General features: G+C 43.0%; 1 protein-coding gene across 1 annotated transcript in view; it reads right to left on the bottom strand.

Moving 5' to 3' along the window:
• The window catches only part of LOC141804538 (cadherin-18-like), a 124,611-nt gene that overhangs the window by 27,125 nt on the left and 80,470 nt on the right, over positions 1-17,016 (bottom strand). The window contains exons 5-7 of the mRNA XM_074689009.1: positions 3,547-3,714; positions 2,390-2,577; positions 1,127-1,380 (exon numbers count right to left, since the gene is read on the bottom strand). Coding sequence (XP_074545110.1) covers positions 1,127-1,380; positions 2,390-2,577; positions 3,547-3,714 — 610 coding nt within the window. The remainder of the gene's footprint in view (positions 1-1,126; positions 1,381-2,389; positions 2,578-3,546; positions 3,715-17,016) is intronic.

Raw genomic sequence — 17,016 nt, forward strand, 5'->3', positions numbered from 1 at the left:
AAGATTCCTTGCAAACAGAACATGCTCAGAACACAAACTAATGTTCCTTTGAAAGACGATATCCTGATAGGTGTATACATGACCAAATATTCAGGCTAGAAAAGGAGGCACCCAGGGGGGATTTTCAGGTTTTTAAAAACCAGAATAGAAGCATATTCTGGTTATTGGCGTTAACATGGCTGTGCACAATCAGGTTATTGCTAATAGGGTTAATGACTGCATGTTAACGAAGACAGAGACTAGATTAATACAAAACACAGAAACACGAAGAATAAACACTACAAAACAATGTACACATGTCATGAACCAAACCAGAGCCACAAGGAACAAGAAAAGAGGAAAGACAGAAAACACAGGACACAAATCCTAAAGACCCTAGAATTACAGAAAGCACCAGAAGACTGAAACATAAGGAAACTTCAACCCAGAAATCAACAAAAGGCAAATCAAAGACTGAGTCATCACAACAGGAGTTGTAGCGTACCCTAAGCTGGCTGCCACCTGTTACAGAGTGTTACAACATGGAGTACACGCCGCGGCAGAGAGAGGAACTCTTCCAGCACTGGGAGTATCCCTTTGGGACAGGAGTAACACTCTGGGTGGGAAGTGTAGCGGTTAGCTTCTGTGGGTCTGTGAAAGAAATACTGGCGCCTTCTCTTGTTTTGGCAGTTGTTCCCGCCGCAACGGAGAAAGTGGGCTCCAGGACATGCTTCAGAGGGAGAGTCTGCAGGCGAGGGTGGCTTTGGACGATTGTAAAAATATGTCTCACAGCTCTTTGAAGTGACGTTAAAACTCAGGCATTTTAAAGAGCTGGACTCTTAGCGTCTCTGGCTTTATCTGTCTTTGACTGTCTCTTTTGACCCACTTCAAACAAATAGACGTTTTTATTAACTTACTTTTTATCTGGGTTTTATTGGTGCGACTCAGGATGGTTTGATGAACCAAAGAAAAGAACTCTGTTAGCACCAGACTGTCATTGTTTCAGCCCTCATTTCATTGCCAGTGATGCTCTTACCCTTACCTCAAAGACACCTGTTTAGTCATTATTTGACTCTTTTAAAACACCACATTCATCTTGGTCACAAAAACACATGGCCCACACACACAACTCTTCGTTTTTCTCTACCTCACAGCGCTGTTGGTACTATCAGGGTCCACGGCAGTCACTACGCCGACCTGGGTCCCAGCTGGTGAGTTCTCATAAATGTCCATGATGTAGTAGTCCATGGAGAAAACAGGAGGCTCGTCCACGTCTCCCACTATGACCCGCAGTGATGTGGAGTCCTTGAAGGGCCCCAGGTGGAAGAAGAGGGGGTCTGGGTAAGAGTTGGATGCTTCGATGTTTAGGGTGTGAACTTTTCTCTTTTCGTAGTTCAGAGGCTGAGGAGGAGAAGACAGGAGGGATGATCAGACGGAGGAGACACTGTATTTTTATCAATAATAATGACAGAAAACCTCGACTCACACACACACTCCATTCCCCCTGACAGTGTACAGTGAGTTTCATGTTTCTACCTGTCACAGAGTGAAGACAGGACTTACAGAAGAATAAAACCACTGTAAACCTCTGACTTTGTCCTTCTTAAAAAGACTTCTTCATTCCTCTTCTCTTGAAACAATTGTGACAATATAATTTATTTTAAATGAATAAAATGTACCTCTTCTCAAACAGCATTAAAACATTTCTTCAAATATATCACTGAGAAGATCAAATTAAATTAAACTAAACTTTGCAAAACGCAATCATTTCATTAAAGGAGGAAGAAAATATTTCATTCCAACTCTATTGGCATCAGAGAATAATGTTGATGACAGAACAGGAATTCTATAATAAACTTTAAATGACCCAAACTGTAAAAAAATGTAAATCAATTTAATGTTTGCCTGTAATTTAACTTCCCTTGATTTGATCTGTATGAAACAGGATACTGAAAAAACAACAAATTTTCTTCAATTTGTTTTCAATTCGTCACGGAAAAAATGGAAAAAGAACCATTTTTATAATTCATGAATGAATATCAACTAAATGAATGCTACACGGATTCATAATTTAAAGTGATTTCTGTGTACCCTTATCTTCTAATGTAGAAAACTTGAGAACAGCAAGGGCTTCTCCACAAAGCGCAGTGTGAACCTAGATTCTTTGTCTTCTTGAAGAAACTTATGGGGGAATAAGAATAAGTTTTGTTTTGCATTCATTGTTGTGAAGCTGGTGATTCTGAAGGTGGAAAGCTACAGACACCGGAACTTATTCAAAGTGTTTGCATAGACTGAACTCAGAGCTACAGTCATATCTATCATCTGATGCTGTGGTCAGAGATGCCGGGATGCTTTAATGACTGGTTCAAACTGCACATGCTGTCCCTCATGCTGTCCAGCCTGTGACTACCTGCTTCAGAGAGATGATCCCCTCCCTGTGCTCGGTGTCAGAGGTGATGGCAAAGATGGCCGCTGCTTCTGTGTTAGTGATGCTGTAGGTCATCTCTGCGTTTGGCCCCTCATCTTCATCGTTGGCTCTGATGTGACCTACAGCTTTCCCCACTTCAGCCATCTCAGGAACATACAGCTGGTAGCTCTCTGAAAAACACACAGCATTTGGTGGTTCTCATACCCCCACTCATGAGTCACCGGGGCAGGCTCAGCCCACTTACATAGACAGAGTCAATGCGCTTAAAGTCTGAGGAGAATCAAGGTATAACTACAGCTGCAAGAAAAAGTCTGTGAAGCCTTTGGATTGAGCTGGATTTCGGTATAATCTGGTAACAAAATGTGTTCTGATCTTCATCTTCATCACAACAACAGACAGTCTGCTGAAAGTGATACCACACAGTGATATGTTTTCATGTTTTCACTGAGCACACCATGGAAACACTCACAGTGCAGGCTGGAAACAGGATGTGAACCCTGAGCTAGGGACTTCTCTAAGAGCTGGCTGGAGCCAGGAGCCCGCCAACCTGGAGTCCATTCAGTGAGACCAGATTGGAGGTGTTTGTTAAAGCTGCCCTGCCCAATAAAAACCACACACCAGATTTGAGTGTCATTATCTCATCTGTTACGTGAGAAATGTAGTTTTCTTAATCTAAATTAATCAGACTTTTCCAAAGGATTATTTTGATTCCGTAATGTCAGCTGTCTGAAATGGTAATGCACTGCATGATGTCTGCCTCTAAACAGCTGAACAGGCGTTTTAATCTGTGTATTGGCGCCTGCAATGTTGGGGTCTATCGTTATTACCTGCAATGCTCTGTTGGGGTGTCAGCGTGGTTCATGTAGACAGCCAATCTGTTTTTTTTTTTGTTGTTGTTTTTTTCTCACCATCAGTAGAAACGGTGGACTGGCTTTGGTATCTGATGACACCAGTTTCTACCTTTCAAACTGTCCACAGCACAAATTGTCAGACCTGAAGTTTATGTTGAACAACTGTTAGCCCATGTGATAGTTTCTGTGTGTTTATACATCTGAAGTAAGTACAACTTCTTTTTAAGATTTATGAATGCTAAAAACCCAACACCTTCTTCCAAAGTGTGTGTGAGAGGCTCTACTTACTCTGAGCAAACTTTGGAGGGTTGTCGTTGACATCAGTCAGAGTGATGTTGACTACGGTGGATCCAGACAGTCCTCCTACTGAGCCAGCCATGTCTTTAGCCTGGACCACCACAGAGTAAAGGTCTCTGGTCTCTCGGTCCATGTTGGACATTGCAGTACGGATGATTCCTGTGGAAGGTGAGGACAGACAGAAGAATCCGCAGTGAAGTAAACCATTCAGGGCTTTAAACTACAAACCCATTTAGTTTAGATCTACTGACAGGAGGTCTTAACTGCTTATGGAACAGACTCAGCCAATCAGTGATGAGAGGGACATAAGCAGCATCACTGTGTCCATATGTACAGAAATAACATGAAGGAGAAGTTCTTCAAAGGAGCTTCAAAGTTCATCCACTCAATGAGTTCACAGCACATCTGAGCCTCAGTGTGCAGCTATGTAGAGAGTACGTTGCTACAGAATGTACTTTATTAATTCCCAATGGGAAATGTAGAGTCACAGAAGCGTGACATAGAAGTATAAACTGCAAAACATTCAAGGATATATAAAGAGAAAAATATAATAAGTGTCAGAAAAAAACAAGTCCATCAGAGACAACAGCTTGTCCATCGTTCTCCAGCCTCCTCCTCCACAGGGTCCAGGACTGAGCTTCTTCAGCAGTCTGTTCAGTCTCTGTCTCCTGGATCCTGTCTGCCCACAGCAGGTGAAATCCTTCAATGTGACTTTCATATCTGGTGTTAGCTCCGCTAGCCATGTCTGTGAATAGCATGATGCTACTCTGCCTTATGGTATTCCCTCTGTTGCTGGGTTAACATGGCTAGCTCGTCCATCTTATTGGAGATAGATCTTACATTCCCCATAAGCATGGGTGGATGGACGGATCAGTGTTGACTCTTCTTAGCTCACACTGCAGCACCAGCACGTCGTCCTCACCTCCTTCTCCTCAGCTCACAGGGAACACCAGCTCCAGCACCTATTAGCATCAACATGCTACAGGCCGCTAACAGGTGAAATCTTGTGATTTGTGTGTGAACAATGTGACCACGGTTACATGCAGGATCTCAGGACACACACAGGAACAAAAAGAAAAACACCACTGCAGACACAACCAGTTTGCTGTCGATGACCAATGAATGAGACAGAGAAAGATATAACAGGCTCCACATACAAGGAGATCTAAACGGAGAAGAACAAAAAAGACACCAAAACAGCGACAAAGAGAGCTGTTTGAGGACTGGACTGATATGAGACCATTAAACACTGAAGAATTACACCCTTTGCACCTCAGAGCAGGTTATCTAAGGTGAGCTCTCTTTGAAAATGTCTGAGAAAATGTGACGTTGCTGGTAGCCCATGGCACCTCTGAATGATCAAACACAGGTAATGAGCTGGATGGCTGTGAAAAAAAAAACGTAACAAATGAAACCTGTTCCAGAAAAAAGAAAAGAAAACATGATGGATGAAAGTTTCAGTGTAAGTGTGCAGAAATGACTGACACAGTGTCAGCGCGCAAAAACCTTCAGAGTGAAGACTTAAAGGTACAGTAACTTACCTTAAACAAGTAGGACACTGCAGGTGGGTGTAAGAGTGTGTTTGTGTGTGTTTGTGAGTGTGTGTGTGTGTGTGTGTGTCTGTGTGTGTGTGTGTGTGTGTGTGTGCATGTGTGTGTGTTAGATAGAGAGAGAGGGAAAAAGTGTGTGTGTGAAGTTTTCATTCAGTAAATCAGTTAGTTTCAGTCAGTATCAGCTGTTGGCCTCAGCCAGGAGTGTAAACCTGAAAGACTGACAGGAACCCATGGTCTGAACCTAAACTGGTTCTAACAGGACAGGACAGGACACACACACACACACACACACACACACACACACACACACACACACACACACACACACACACACACACACACACACACACACACACACACACACACACACACACACACACACACACACCTCACATGAGATGCAGACAGTGTTTAGCCCGGAGGCTCTGCTTCACTGCATTACTCGCTTCAGAGGCCAACAAAGCAGAGAGCCATCTGGTCTTATCAGCCCCTTCAGACTGAGCAGAGCGATGCAGCCCAGGCTGGAGCGGACAGGCTGCACACATTATGCACCTGTATCTGAGTGACCGCAGGACAGACACACACAGACTGACAGACAGCGTGAAGACAGGGGTGTGTGTGTGAGAGAGAGAGTGCAATACAGAGGACAAAAGGGAGCTCCAAGTGTTTGAGAATGAGTGGAAGGGACTGGACTGTGAGTGGAAAAAAATGGCCAGAGGGACCAGAGGAATCCTGCCTCTGTGTGGGGGAGGAGGAAGGGGTGCACCGTCCTGAGCCAGGCACAGCTCTCACACTGTCCCACACTGGTGGACATATTTTGAGACCAAATCCAGAACAATGTGGGGCAGCAAAACATTAGAGCCCATGGTTAAAGTCAGTCTGAGTCACATGAAACAGGCCTCCACCCACAAATTCATCAAGTAATATATTGCAGCGTCTGCTCAGCTCTGTGACAGCCTGTACTTCAGACAGGCCAAAACAGAAGAATAGCTTATACGGGAAACTCGCTTACAAATGTACAATAATTTCTTTTAGACCTGTGAAAGTAAAAATTTGACCTCTTCGTGTTGTTGACATGTCCTTTTCAGTAAGGACATTCTGGTGCTATAGCAGCTTTATGTTATTAACAGGGGCGTATTTAGTGGTTTGGGGGCACAAGGCAAACCCAGTCAATGGGGCCCTCCATGTCCTTGTAACTCATCTTCCTCAGAGCTAGACTGGCCTTCCCTGGGCCCACTGTCTCCGTCCGAGAATCACGGCATGGGACAGTGCTTATCTGTACATGGTAACTTAACGCAACTAAATGCATTCTCAAGTTCTGTACTTTAGTTTGATTTTGAAAAAAGTAAATACATAATTTAGTCCACTTTGTCCTGGATTATGTCCTAGACATAACTCACTGGACCCCCTGTCCAGTGAGTTATGTATCCAAAAAAGGGAGTTTGTACAATAATGTTTATCACCAACTCAAAAAGTTTGATTTTGAGAAAATAATCCTGTTTCTTGGGCTAGATAAAGTCCTTAAAATCCTAAAAGTCTTATATGTTTATCTCATATCTCAGAGCATCATTGTTTTTATTTCAGACTTGGTTGAAAATAAGAAAAAAATGGGAAAAAAGTGTTTTTTTACCACTTTCTTCCTGAATTAAATTTTCAGATGTGTTGTAACATGGAATAGCCCACTGAATAAGAAGGGAGGGGGAGTACCCAAAACCATCATTAAAGATTAAGCCTTTTGATGTATTTTGAAGCATGTGAAGTAAGATTTAGAAAAAAGAAATGCTGTGTCGCGTTTTTCTTCTTTGTTGGATCTATTAGCGGTATACACAGTGTCACACTGCTATGCCCCCACGCTATTACGTAGCTTACATGGCTATCGGCATCCAGCTTACACCCCGCCTACTGAGGACACAGTTGGCTGTGGAAACACAAACAGGATCAGGCTTTACCGATCCAACCAGTACCAACCTGTGCTGATCTATATTGGACTGTTTGGAGGAAACGAGGCATTATAGACTGAAGAGACACTGAAGAAATGGATTGGCAGAGACCAGGATAAGAAACACACAGTGGAAGAGAGGAGAACAGATTTCAGTATTGATGATTGGTCAGCATCTGTGGTTATGTTCAGCTGATCACCCAGAGTCAGAAACAGGCAACAACATGAATTACTAAAGACTCAATGAACAAATGAATGAGGAGGACAGACAACCTCTTTCCACTTCTGCTGAGCGTCATCAGTGACCTTAAGGAGGGGGGCAGAGTGAATGGTGCACAGCAGACTGCAGAGATGGACAGTAGAGCTCTGATCTCTGTGGGCTCAGGGTGAAAGCACATACTTACAGAAGTGATCTCTCACATCAGACTGAGCACTTTGATCCTCCATACTGTCCTGTACATGACACACCTGAGCTCCAGGAAACACACGACACACAGACGGCACCGCTGAGTGTGAGCACGAGCACCCAATGTCAGGCTCAAAGGCTCAGAAACATTGGTGTTTACTGGATTTTCACTCATGACTCCTAAAAATAGCCTCAATGTGAAAACATCAGTGTTAGCTCATGCCGTTAAACGATTCGTCTGTTGGTCTGTTGAATCAAAAGTACCCAATAATCAGTGACCTGATATGGTAGAGTGAGCTGACAACAGGGCTGATTTCAGCAGCTCCACAATCAACTTTTTAGCCACGTTTCCACAAAGTGGTCCGGTTTAGATCAACGCAGTGTGGTATGGCTCGGATTGGTACGGTCTGATCCTGTCTGTGTTTCCACAGCCAACCGTGGCCTTCTTGGGTAGGAGGTGTGTAACGCTGATACTGACAGCCACATCAGCTGAGTAATAGTGTGTCAGCATAGCAGAAGGACACAGTGTATCCCGCTAATAAATCCAACAAAGAAGGAAAATGCGACACAGTAAACAAAGAGCAACGATGAAGACATCCAGCAGTTTGTCTTCTTTGTGATTGGCATGTGGCTCTTTGTTACAAACAAACAATCAAGCTTTGTTTCAGAGAAGGCTGTGAGCCGCCAGGAGAAATACAGCAGCCGCTGTCACACAGGAAGTGACCATTTTTTCCACCAATCAACAGACTGCTGTGTTGTAGCTCCACCCTCTGGATCTGGATCGGTATGTTTATCACCCAAACAAAGGGGGAACCAACAAGTGGGACGGTACAGGTGGGTTATTTGGAGACCTGTCCAGGTTTTTGTCGAAGGAAACGCCACAAAATGTGAGCTGTACTGGTATGAACTGAACTGAACCGCTTGACAGAAACACGGCTTTAGGGGCCTCTATGAACCTTTCAAAACATTGATTAATTTTCAAACTTCTTTAACGTGTGCACACATTCTCTACCTTCAGTGCAGAGTTCAGCTACAAGTGAAACGAGGCAGTGAGTGAAAGGAGAGCTGAAGTGGGATACGTCTTGTACGACTTTGCTGCAGTCCATCAAGAGGCTGACAAACCATTACGCTGTAAGAGAAGAGGAATGCAGGAGAGAGTGGAGGAAAAGTGAAAGACTAGAAGGTTCCCTTTCACACACACACACACACAGACTCACACACACACACACACACACACTCTTTTAGTGTGGCTGTTTGGCTTTCAACCTGTGATTTTCTTCACTTGACAAAGTCCAAGGTTGGCTGTCCCTATCTATCTCTCCTGATAATTCATGTGCTCGTGCGAGCATGAAGGCAGAGCCGATGCCTCTCCAAGGCCAGCAGAGAGCCGCACAGAGAGGAAATGACAGTGTGATACGCGCCCTGCTCAGATAAGAGCAGGGACCGATGGATGTTTGCTGCTGCTTATGACAGAAACATTTACGGGCCGTGCTTTTGTTCAAGACAAACATTAAGTCTCTGCACCTGCTCCCAGCATGCTCTCTGTTTTATTGAATTTGTTATCAGGGACAAAGGATGCTGAAGCAAAGATTTTTAATACAGATGCAATTACACAAGCTTTTGATGAAGCATGGGTCTCAATCAAATGTGCAACAAATGTGCAGTTGAACACAGTGCTTCAGAGAGCGTAAGGTTGACTTTCATTTGTCTTCAAAAGTAACTGTTCAAAGTGTCCATGAAGGTCAGAAACAGAATCTGTGACAAGGGGCCGACTTTTTGAAGACTGTGCACACACAGCTTTCACTTTGGATATACAAAGCCCAGACTCTTTCTAATATCTCCAAAGCATAACTGTAGACACCCACCCAGTCCAAAAACTACAGGTGGTCTGGATGAGCAAACTCCCAGACATTCAAAGAATCAGCATCTGTTAGGTTTTCATTTTCACTAACATGATTTCCATGATTCATTGTGTTCACTGGTGTTTTTTGCCCCACTGATCCCCTGCCCATAGGCAAATCCAAGGGGGGACACAGGGGTCATGTCCCCTCCATCCATAAAGCCCCCCCCCCCCCCAAAAAAAAAAAAAAAAAGCAGTTGTAATTAATTTTCTAATAGTAAAGTAATGTTTTTCTAACGGTATAATACAAGTCATGCTACTTAAAATACACCGTTTAACAATTTTAAATACTGAAAGATCACCTCCCCTCAGGGGCGCATTTAGTCGTTTGGGGGCCCAAGGCAAACCCAGTCAATGGGGCCCTCCATGTCCTTGTAACTCATCTTCCTCAGAGCTAGACTGGCCTTCCCTGGGTCCACTGTCTCTTTCCCAGAATCAAGGCATGAGACAGCGCTAATCTTGTACATGGTAACTTAACGCAACTAAATGCATTTCCTCAAGTTCTGTACTTTAGTTTGATTTTGAAAAAAGTGAATCCATAATTTAGTCCACTTTGTCCTGGATTTGAAATCTTTTATGGTCAATTGACAGCTTATTTGTCCCACAGTGGGAATTTACAGAGTAGCAAGCAAGAAAGTATGAAGTGAAAAACATTACAATAGGTAAATATTGAAAAAAATAATCTAGTAAAGAAAAAATATGTAAATATCAATCACAACATAAAACTGAAAAAAAATCTGCTGAAAGAGGTGATATTTACAGTTACCATACTTTTTGGTACTATTATTTTAAAGTGAATGTATTTTTATTTGACCCCCTGTCCAGTGAGTTATGTATCCATAACAGAGATTTTGTACAATAATGTCTATCACCAACTCAAAAAGTTTGATTTTGAAAAAAATATCCTGTTTCCTGGGCTAGATAAAGTCCTTAAAATCCTAAAAGTCTGATATGTTTATCTCAGATCTCAGAGCAACATTGTTTTTTTTAATCTCCGACTTGGTTGAAAATAAGTGAAAATGGGGGGGAAAAAAGTGTTTTTTACCACTTTCTTCCTGAATCAAATTTTCAGATGTGTTGTAACATGGAATAGCCCATTGAATAAGAAGGGAGGGGGAGTACCCAAAACCATCATTAAAGATTAAGCCTTTTGATGTATTTAGAAGCATGTGAAGTAAGATTTAGAAAATAGAAATGCTTTAAATTGAAGAGAACTTCATAAATCAGTTTTTAAGAGATGCTTCGGGGGCCCCTGGGAATCTTGGGGCCCCAGGCAACTGCCTGTGTTTGCCTTATTGTAGCTACGCCCCTGCCCCCCCTAGCGATCCTTGCAGTGGTTTGATCCAGTCTCTTTCTCCCGGCATGGATGCTGCACACACACATGCACAGAAATACAGACGCACAGGCAGAGCGGAGGATCACGGTTAAGTAAGTAGCTTTCATTGAAAGACTGAACAGTTATAACTTCACTTGTTAAACAGACACACAGTGAAAATGAAAAGCAAATGTCAACTCCTTTGTCCGAAGTCTGACAGTATGCTTTAAATAAACACAAGGCTTAGCTTTCTGCCTGATGTGGTGCGCACACACAGACACAGACTGCAGAGCCCCAAGGATTGTGATTAAGTGCATTAAAACACTAAACAATTTATAAGTTAATTATCACAGCGTTTGCTGCTGGCTGGCAAACAGCCTTTCTTTTATGATGCAAAAAGGCTGTGACAGATAAGACAGACAGGTGACATGCTGACATCCTCATCCTCTCTTTTATTTCATATATTAAACTATTTAAGATGCCTTCCATGTCTACCATACTTACTGTTATTGATCCAACTCAGAGGATACATTTGTGAACATTGATGGCTCTTCAGTTCCAATGAAGAAAAATTTATTTTGTCTATCTGCCTAGTTTCACTTTATTATTTATATGTGTAAAGGTCTGTGTATTTTTAAGTTTTGTAGCAGTCATTTGCACTTTATAATTTAAATCCGTAAAGTATTGTGTATTTTAAATTTTGTATCAGATTTTATTTCTGTTGACAGTTTGATTAAAACATGAAGAAGATTAAAGCGGAGGCTGAAGTTTTTCTTCAAAAAGTTCTTTCATTGTTATTTCTTCTTCCTGTCTCTCTAAAGCTTGGTAAACCAGGTAGTAACAGCAACACTGCCCCCATGGTTTCCAGTGGTACTGCTGCGGCCTGCATCTGTAAGCTTTATGGAAACATGCTGAAGTACAGACAAAATAAGAACCAAGCACAGACAGAAGGCTCTGTTCTTGTCCAAACCATATTCAGCGTTGAGCATATAGTTCTAAACCTCAATGATTTCAAAATGCTTTCCCACCTGTTTCTTATAAGAAACACTTGCTTTTTGGCCTTCTGATGGCCCTGTCCCAGCTTTTTGAGGTACTGCCATCAAATGAAAACTGACTCACATTTGGCGTGAAATAGCCAAAAGTCTGACTTAAACATCTGATATGTTGTCTTTGCTCTACTGGGAATAAAACATGGGTGTATGAGATTTTTCAGTGACTATATTCTGTCTGTCATTTTACGCAACATCCCAATGTCTTTTGGATGTTTAACCACAATAACTATGGGGGCAGGTTAAGTTCAGAGTTTCAGCTTTAAGGTGGAACTGTTGAGTGAAATAATACCTGGAGACTTCCACTGCAGCCACTGCAGGTCCTGAAGCAGTTAAGACTGCGAAATGTAACTCGCCAAAGAAGGAGCCGAATTCTCTTGACACTCTTCTCCTTCTCTCACAAACCTCTCTTTTTTTTATTACCACTTCCTGCCTTTGTTTTGAACTTCATTTCCACCTCTTATTTTCTTTCCTGCCCCGTCTGCCCCGCTCTGAAAAGCGTCAGGTGGAATCCAGCAGACATGTTGTGTGCAGCTCCGATCTGCCTTCACCACTAAGTTCATCTGTCAGCTGGCTCTGCAACATGTTAAACAAGCTTTTAGCATTCAGATGCTCGCCTGCAGGACAAACTGGCTGCTGAGTGTGGCCAAAGCAGGGAATTGCTTTGATGCCCATGTGTGACGGTGTGTGTGAGAGTGTATGCAGGTGGGTGTCTTACAGTGGATTTTAAAGCAGCTGTGGGCATGATTTCAATATGCCCACCTGCCCTCTCACGCAATACTGCAGCAAAATCACATCATGATTACAATGAGACCAGCCCACCGTTGGCATCAAATACTCCTGAGTGTGGTCACCAGGCCTGCATCACGTCATACTACTGAAATACATGTCTCCATGTTTCAAACTAATATGTGAAGAAGCTTAAGCTAACTTTCTCATCTCCCATATTAAGACAGCCAATCCCAATATAAGGAGTGACAAAGGTTATAAATCTGATGGTAAATTCTGATTATTTCACTTCTACATGGAGACACGTTTGTAAAGGAACATATATTTATGGGATGAGCAGCAGAGCTGTGTGTGTGGGGGGTGAGCCCCTGAAAAATGTGTCAAATCTTCTTATTGGCAATGCCAAACAGAGTCATATAAACAGTATATGCTGTTTATGGACAGTGTCAAGAGGGTGGGCAGATTTTAAATTGCCAAATGAAAATTAAATGAATTAAAAAACAAAAACAAAAAAATCTCCTACATTTAAAAGTATTCTATTATGTTGTGCCTTTTCCTTATTAAAGGGGACATATCATGCTTGTTTCTCCTTTTCACTATGCCAGACTAGGATGCCTGTAAAGCATTTCTGCCCTCAGTACAAGTCATTTAGTTCCTTTATTGCCCCACAATAGCGTTCTCAATATCCTCATTTTAGGCCATTCTGAAGATCTGGTTGAAACGCTCCGTTTGGAGAATGACCTCCAGTAACCTCACAACGTCACAGCCCTTTGTGCTCTGATTGGTCAGTTCTATCAGAGGGGTGGAGGGGGTAGAGCCAGGGGGCGGTTTTTGCAGCATGGCAGTATTTACAAAATCACCATATTGGATGGGGCAGACCGAGCGAGTTTGCTGTTTGCCAAAACTTCACCGTAAGGCATTGATAGCACTAATAAAATGGCAGAGTGTAGGATACGTCCTTTTGTATTGGACCCTGAGTCAGACCCGGATGGTTCTGCAGCTCAGGAGGAAGAAAATCCACCTGGACACAGATCATCTCAGGACGCTTCAGTGTGGTGAGTCAAACCAGTACTGTAACACGTATAGTTTATACGTGGAAATATAGGCAGACTTCACCAATAAACTATTTCTGTAACAGAGCTCCATCCTGCTCCTTCACTTTTCTCTGTCTGTTTTATCTATCATGCTGAAAGTGTAGTCTAAAGATGGCCTCTACCGTCAGTTCCTCACTATGTTATTACCGCAGCATTATTGTGGTCCAGGTTCACAGTGCATGTCAGAACAAGCATGCAAATATCACAGTCTCACAAGTATTACGACGTCTGCTAAAACTACAGTGTTTTAACTGCTAATTCACCATGTAAAGCCGAGCTGCTCAGCAGAGCAGAGTCCCTGCATCCAGCATCTGAGGGGGGATACTCAGCTCTTGGTGGGTGTATCCCTCGGTGGCGGTTGTGTTACTAACTGACATCACAGAGGAGGAGCTGCTTTATCAGATTACTCCAATAAAAAGAAAGGATCCTCGTGTCATCCGAAGGTTTAAATCTCGCAGCCAAATGGCAATGACCTTTTTTCAGAGGCATCAAATCTCGTTCTAGGATATCAGAAAAAATACAATATCTCATTCTTTGAAAATTCAGGGGTGAAAAGTTATTGTATTATATATATATATATATATATATATATATATATATATATATATATATATATATATATATATATATAAGTATTAAATCAGGGATCAGCATGATATGTCCCCTTTAATCTTGTCTTAAAGCCTGGATTAGGATCAAGCATATATCTAGAAGGGGGCCTTGTTTAAGATTGCTGAGAAACTTCTCACAGGGACTTTAAAAAGAGATGATGTATTGGCTTGTTTTGAGTGAAACTAATAGGAGAGACAAGGCTGACAGCAGTATCTCTTGCAACTACCATCATGTACTGTTTGGTCACAAACAATTTTCTCCCCAAGTTATGAACAGATTTTCCAGTTTTTTTTAATCTACCGGGGAGCTAATTCATAGGACGAGATCAGGATTTTTTTTCCCTTATATAATTACGTGATTCACAGCTGACCTTAGCAAACAGAGGTCTCTGTAGTCCACAAAGAGGAGGACTTTAAATGTGTCTGACCTTTCTCTGGACTCACAGCTCCTCAGAATCTTTTTTTCTCTACCTTTGAAGTACTCCCCCTTTCAGAAATAGAGCACATTTCAGCATCTCTCCAGGTGGTCAGCAGTGCCTTGCTGAAGAGGAGACAGCAGACAGAAGAACGAGGTGAGGAGGTGAGGAGGTGAGGAGGGAGCAGGAGGAGATCAGAGACAGTGCATTAGAGAGGAAGACAGAGAACATGTTTGCAGTGAGATGGTCCTTGTTCTTTTTATTTGTTTGTTTTTTTCCTTGAATCATTTAAACTCCCGGTAGAGGAGCCTGTGGCAGCTTGAATGATTGCAGCTGTAAATAGTTAAACAGTTGAGTGTTGGCAACAGTGAAGTGTCTCGTAGGTCTGAAGCATTGTGCGCTCAGTGTATGGCTGATAAAACATGTACCAGACCAACAACATACAAGACCACTGATGTCAGAAACATCTTGAAAGTAGAATATAAAGCTTCAGACTACAGTGTTTGGACAGACGAACCACCAGTTGAAGGGCTGGAGCTGGGGCTCTCTAAAACCCTTCAGACCAGATTTACACCACAGACATCTTCATGTGATGTCTGGATTTGTTTCCAGCTGTAAACCTGATGTCGTTGGTCATTTGCTCAGGTCAGAGTAGATAAGCAGTTATTAACCCAGTGGAGGGAAAGGATCCAGACAGACTTAGACAGTTGTGGACCTGTGGGACTCCTTTTTCACCTTCACATGTTTTGACAATACACTCCTGCAGTCTTCCTTTAGAAGAGTGACATGGTGCTGTTATCCTTATGTCATTTAACTCAATCTGAAAGAATTTCATCATAACCACTGTGCTAACAGGATTCAGACAATGCTTGCATAAGCAGCTATCCTGCGGTATAAAAGGTTTGATAACAGCAGTTCAGCCGGGGGGACTGACGTCCTTGAGAGCAGCAGTCCCCGACCTTTTTTGTGCCAAGGACCAGTTTAATGTCTGACAATATTTTCACGGACCAGCTCTTCTTCTGTCTCCTCACTGGCTCTTTTACCCTGCCTAAAGACGCTTACCGAAGATGTTCTTTTTTGTTCGTTTTGCTAGCTTGGGGGGTTTGGCGTCAAGAATGTGTCATAGCCGGGTGTGACATAGAGAATCTGGCCATTTTTCAAACTAAAACATCGTTCAGAATCAGATAATGAATCGAACTGAAATAATGTAAGCTGAATATTTTTTATGTGTGGCCCAATACCAACTGACCCATGGACTAGTACCAGTCCACGGAACGGGGCTTTAGGACCACTGCTTTAGAGTGTGCAGATAATCTCAATGTCCACACTCACATGCTCACTAGCTTTATGCCGCGGGCACACTAAACGCCAACTCGCAAATTTAAACGTGCGACACGCCTGTAACACGCCGCATGAACGCCCGAGTCTGGACGCTGGACTATTTTGACAAGCTGAGGGGCAAACTTGTGTTAGCGCGTCACTGCGCGTCACTGCGCGTGCGGAGTAAAGAGCCCGTTCATTTGAAGACACAAAGCCCAAAAAAGCATCTGAAAAACAATGAGCTGTGGTTTCAAAAGCATGACAGGAGAGTGTGTGAAAGCTTTGGAGATCACAATCAAAGCCTGCTGCCTCTCCCTGGTAATACACTGGCCCTGCCTGGCTGTTCCCTGCGACCTCATCCTCGAGCCCCCCAAACCCCCGACCCCCCTGAACACGGCCGGACTCAGTGATGACCCGTGCAGGCAAATCCAGCTGAAAACTGAATATTTACAGAACTTACCTTCAAAACCTGTCTCCTCAGCGACTTTCACCCAAGCCTGCTCCTTTTTTTACAGTCTCTGTAGCGTATACATGTTGTATTGTATAACTCTGGATGACACACAGCACAGACTATTTTCTCCTCCACCTCCACTCCGGCAGAGTTGGAGTCGGAGCAGGGGGCGGTTTCCCCCCACAACGTCATCAAATCAATGACGAGCCCTTTAGGGCTGTTCAACAGTGGAATTGTAAAGTGTGTTAGGGCTCTGGCGCTGTCTATCTTAGCCCTTAAAGTGATGCGCACCGTCCGCAGCTGTAAATTGGTGACAGGCGCACATGTGTAGTTACTAGAGTTGGAAGGAGGAGAGGACGCTGGCGTTGTTTGTTCGTCGCTTCTCCGCCTGTGAAATTACGATTTTGAAGTTTGTGGTTTCATCAACAACTATAGTTTTCCAGTGTTGATCTACTGCTTTTTTGTATCTTTGTGCTGCCTTCTTACGAGCTTGGTGCTCTAGTTTTCCCTGGACACGGACGGCAAACTTCAACTCCCCCTCTTACTTTTCTATCGGTCGGGTAACTAGGCACCTACCTGCTATAGATGACCTCGTTACAATCTGGAAGGGGGCCCTCAAGATCCAACCATCGGCATACAACTTTCAACGTTGGCTAAGCAGCTTCCCTCTTCGGTTAG

The sequence above is a fragment of the Halichoeres trimaculatus genome, unplaced genomic scaffold (genome assembly GCF_033239565.1).
Source record: "Halichoeres trimaculatus isolate MK-OKI-2021-1 unplaced genomic scaffold, fHalTri1.1 fHalTri1_scaffold_15, whole genome shotgun sequence".
In the NCBI taxonomy this organism is placed as follows: Eukaryota; Metazoa; Chordata; class Actinopteri; order Labriformes; family Labridae; genus Halichoeres; species Halichoeres trimaculatus.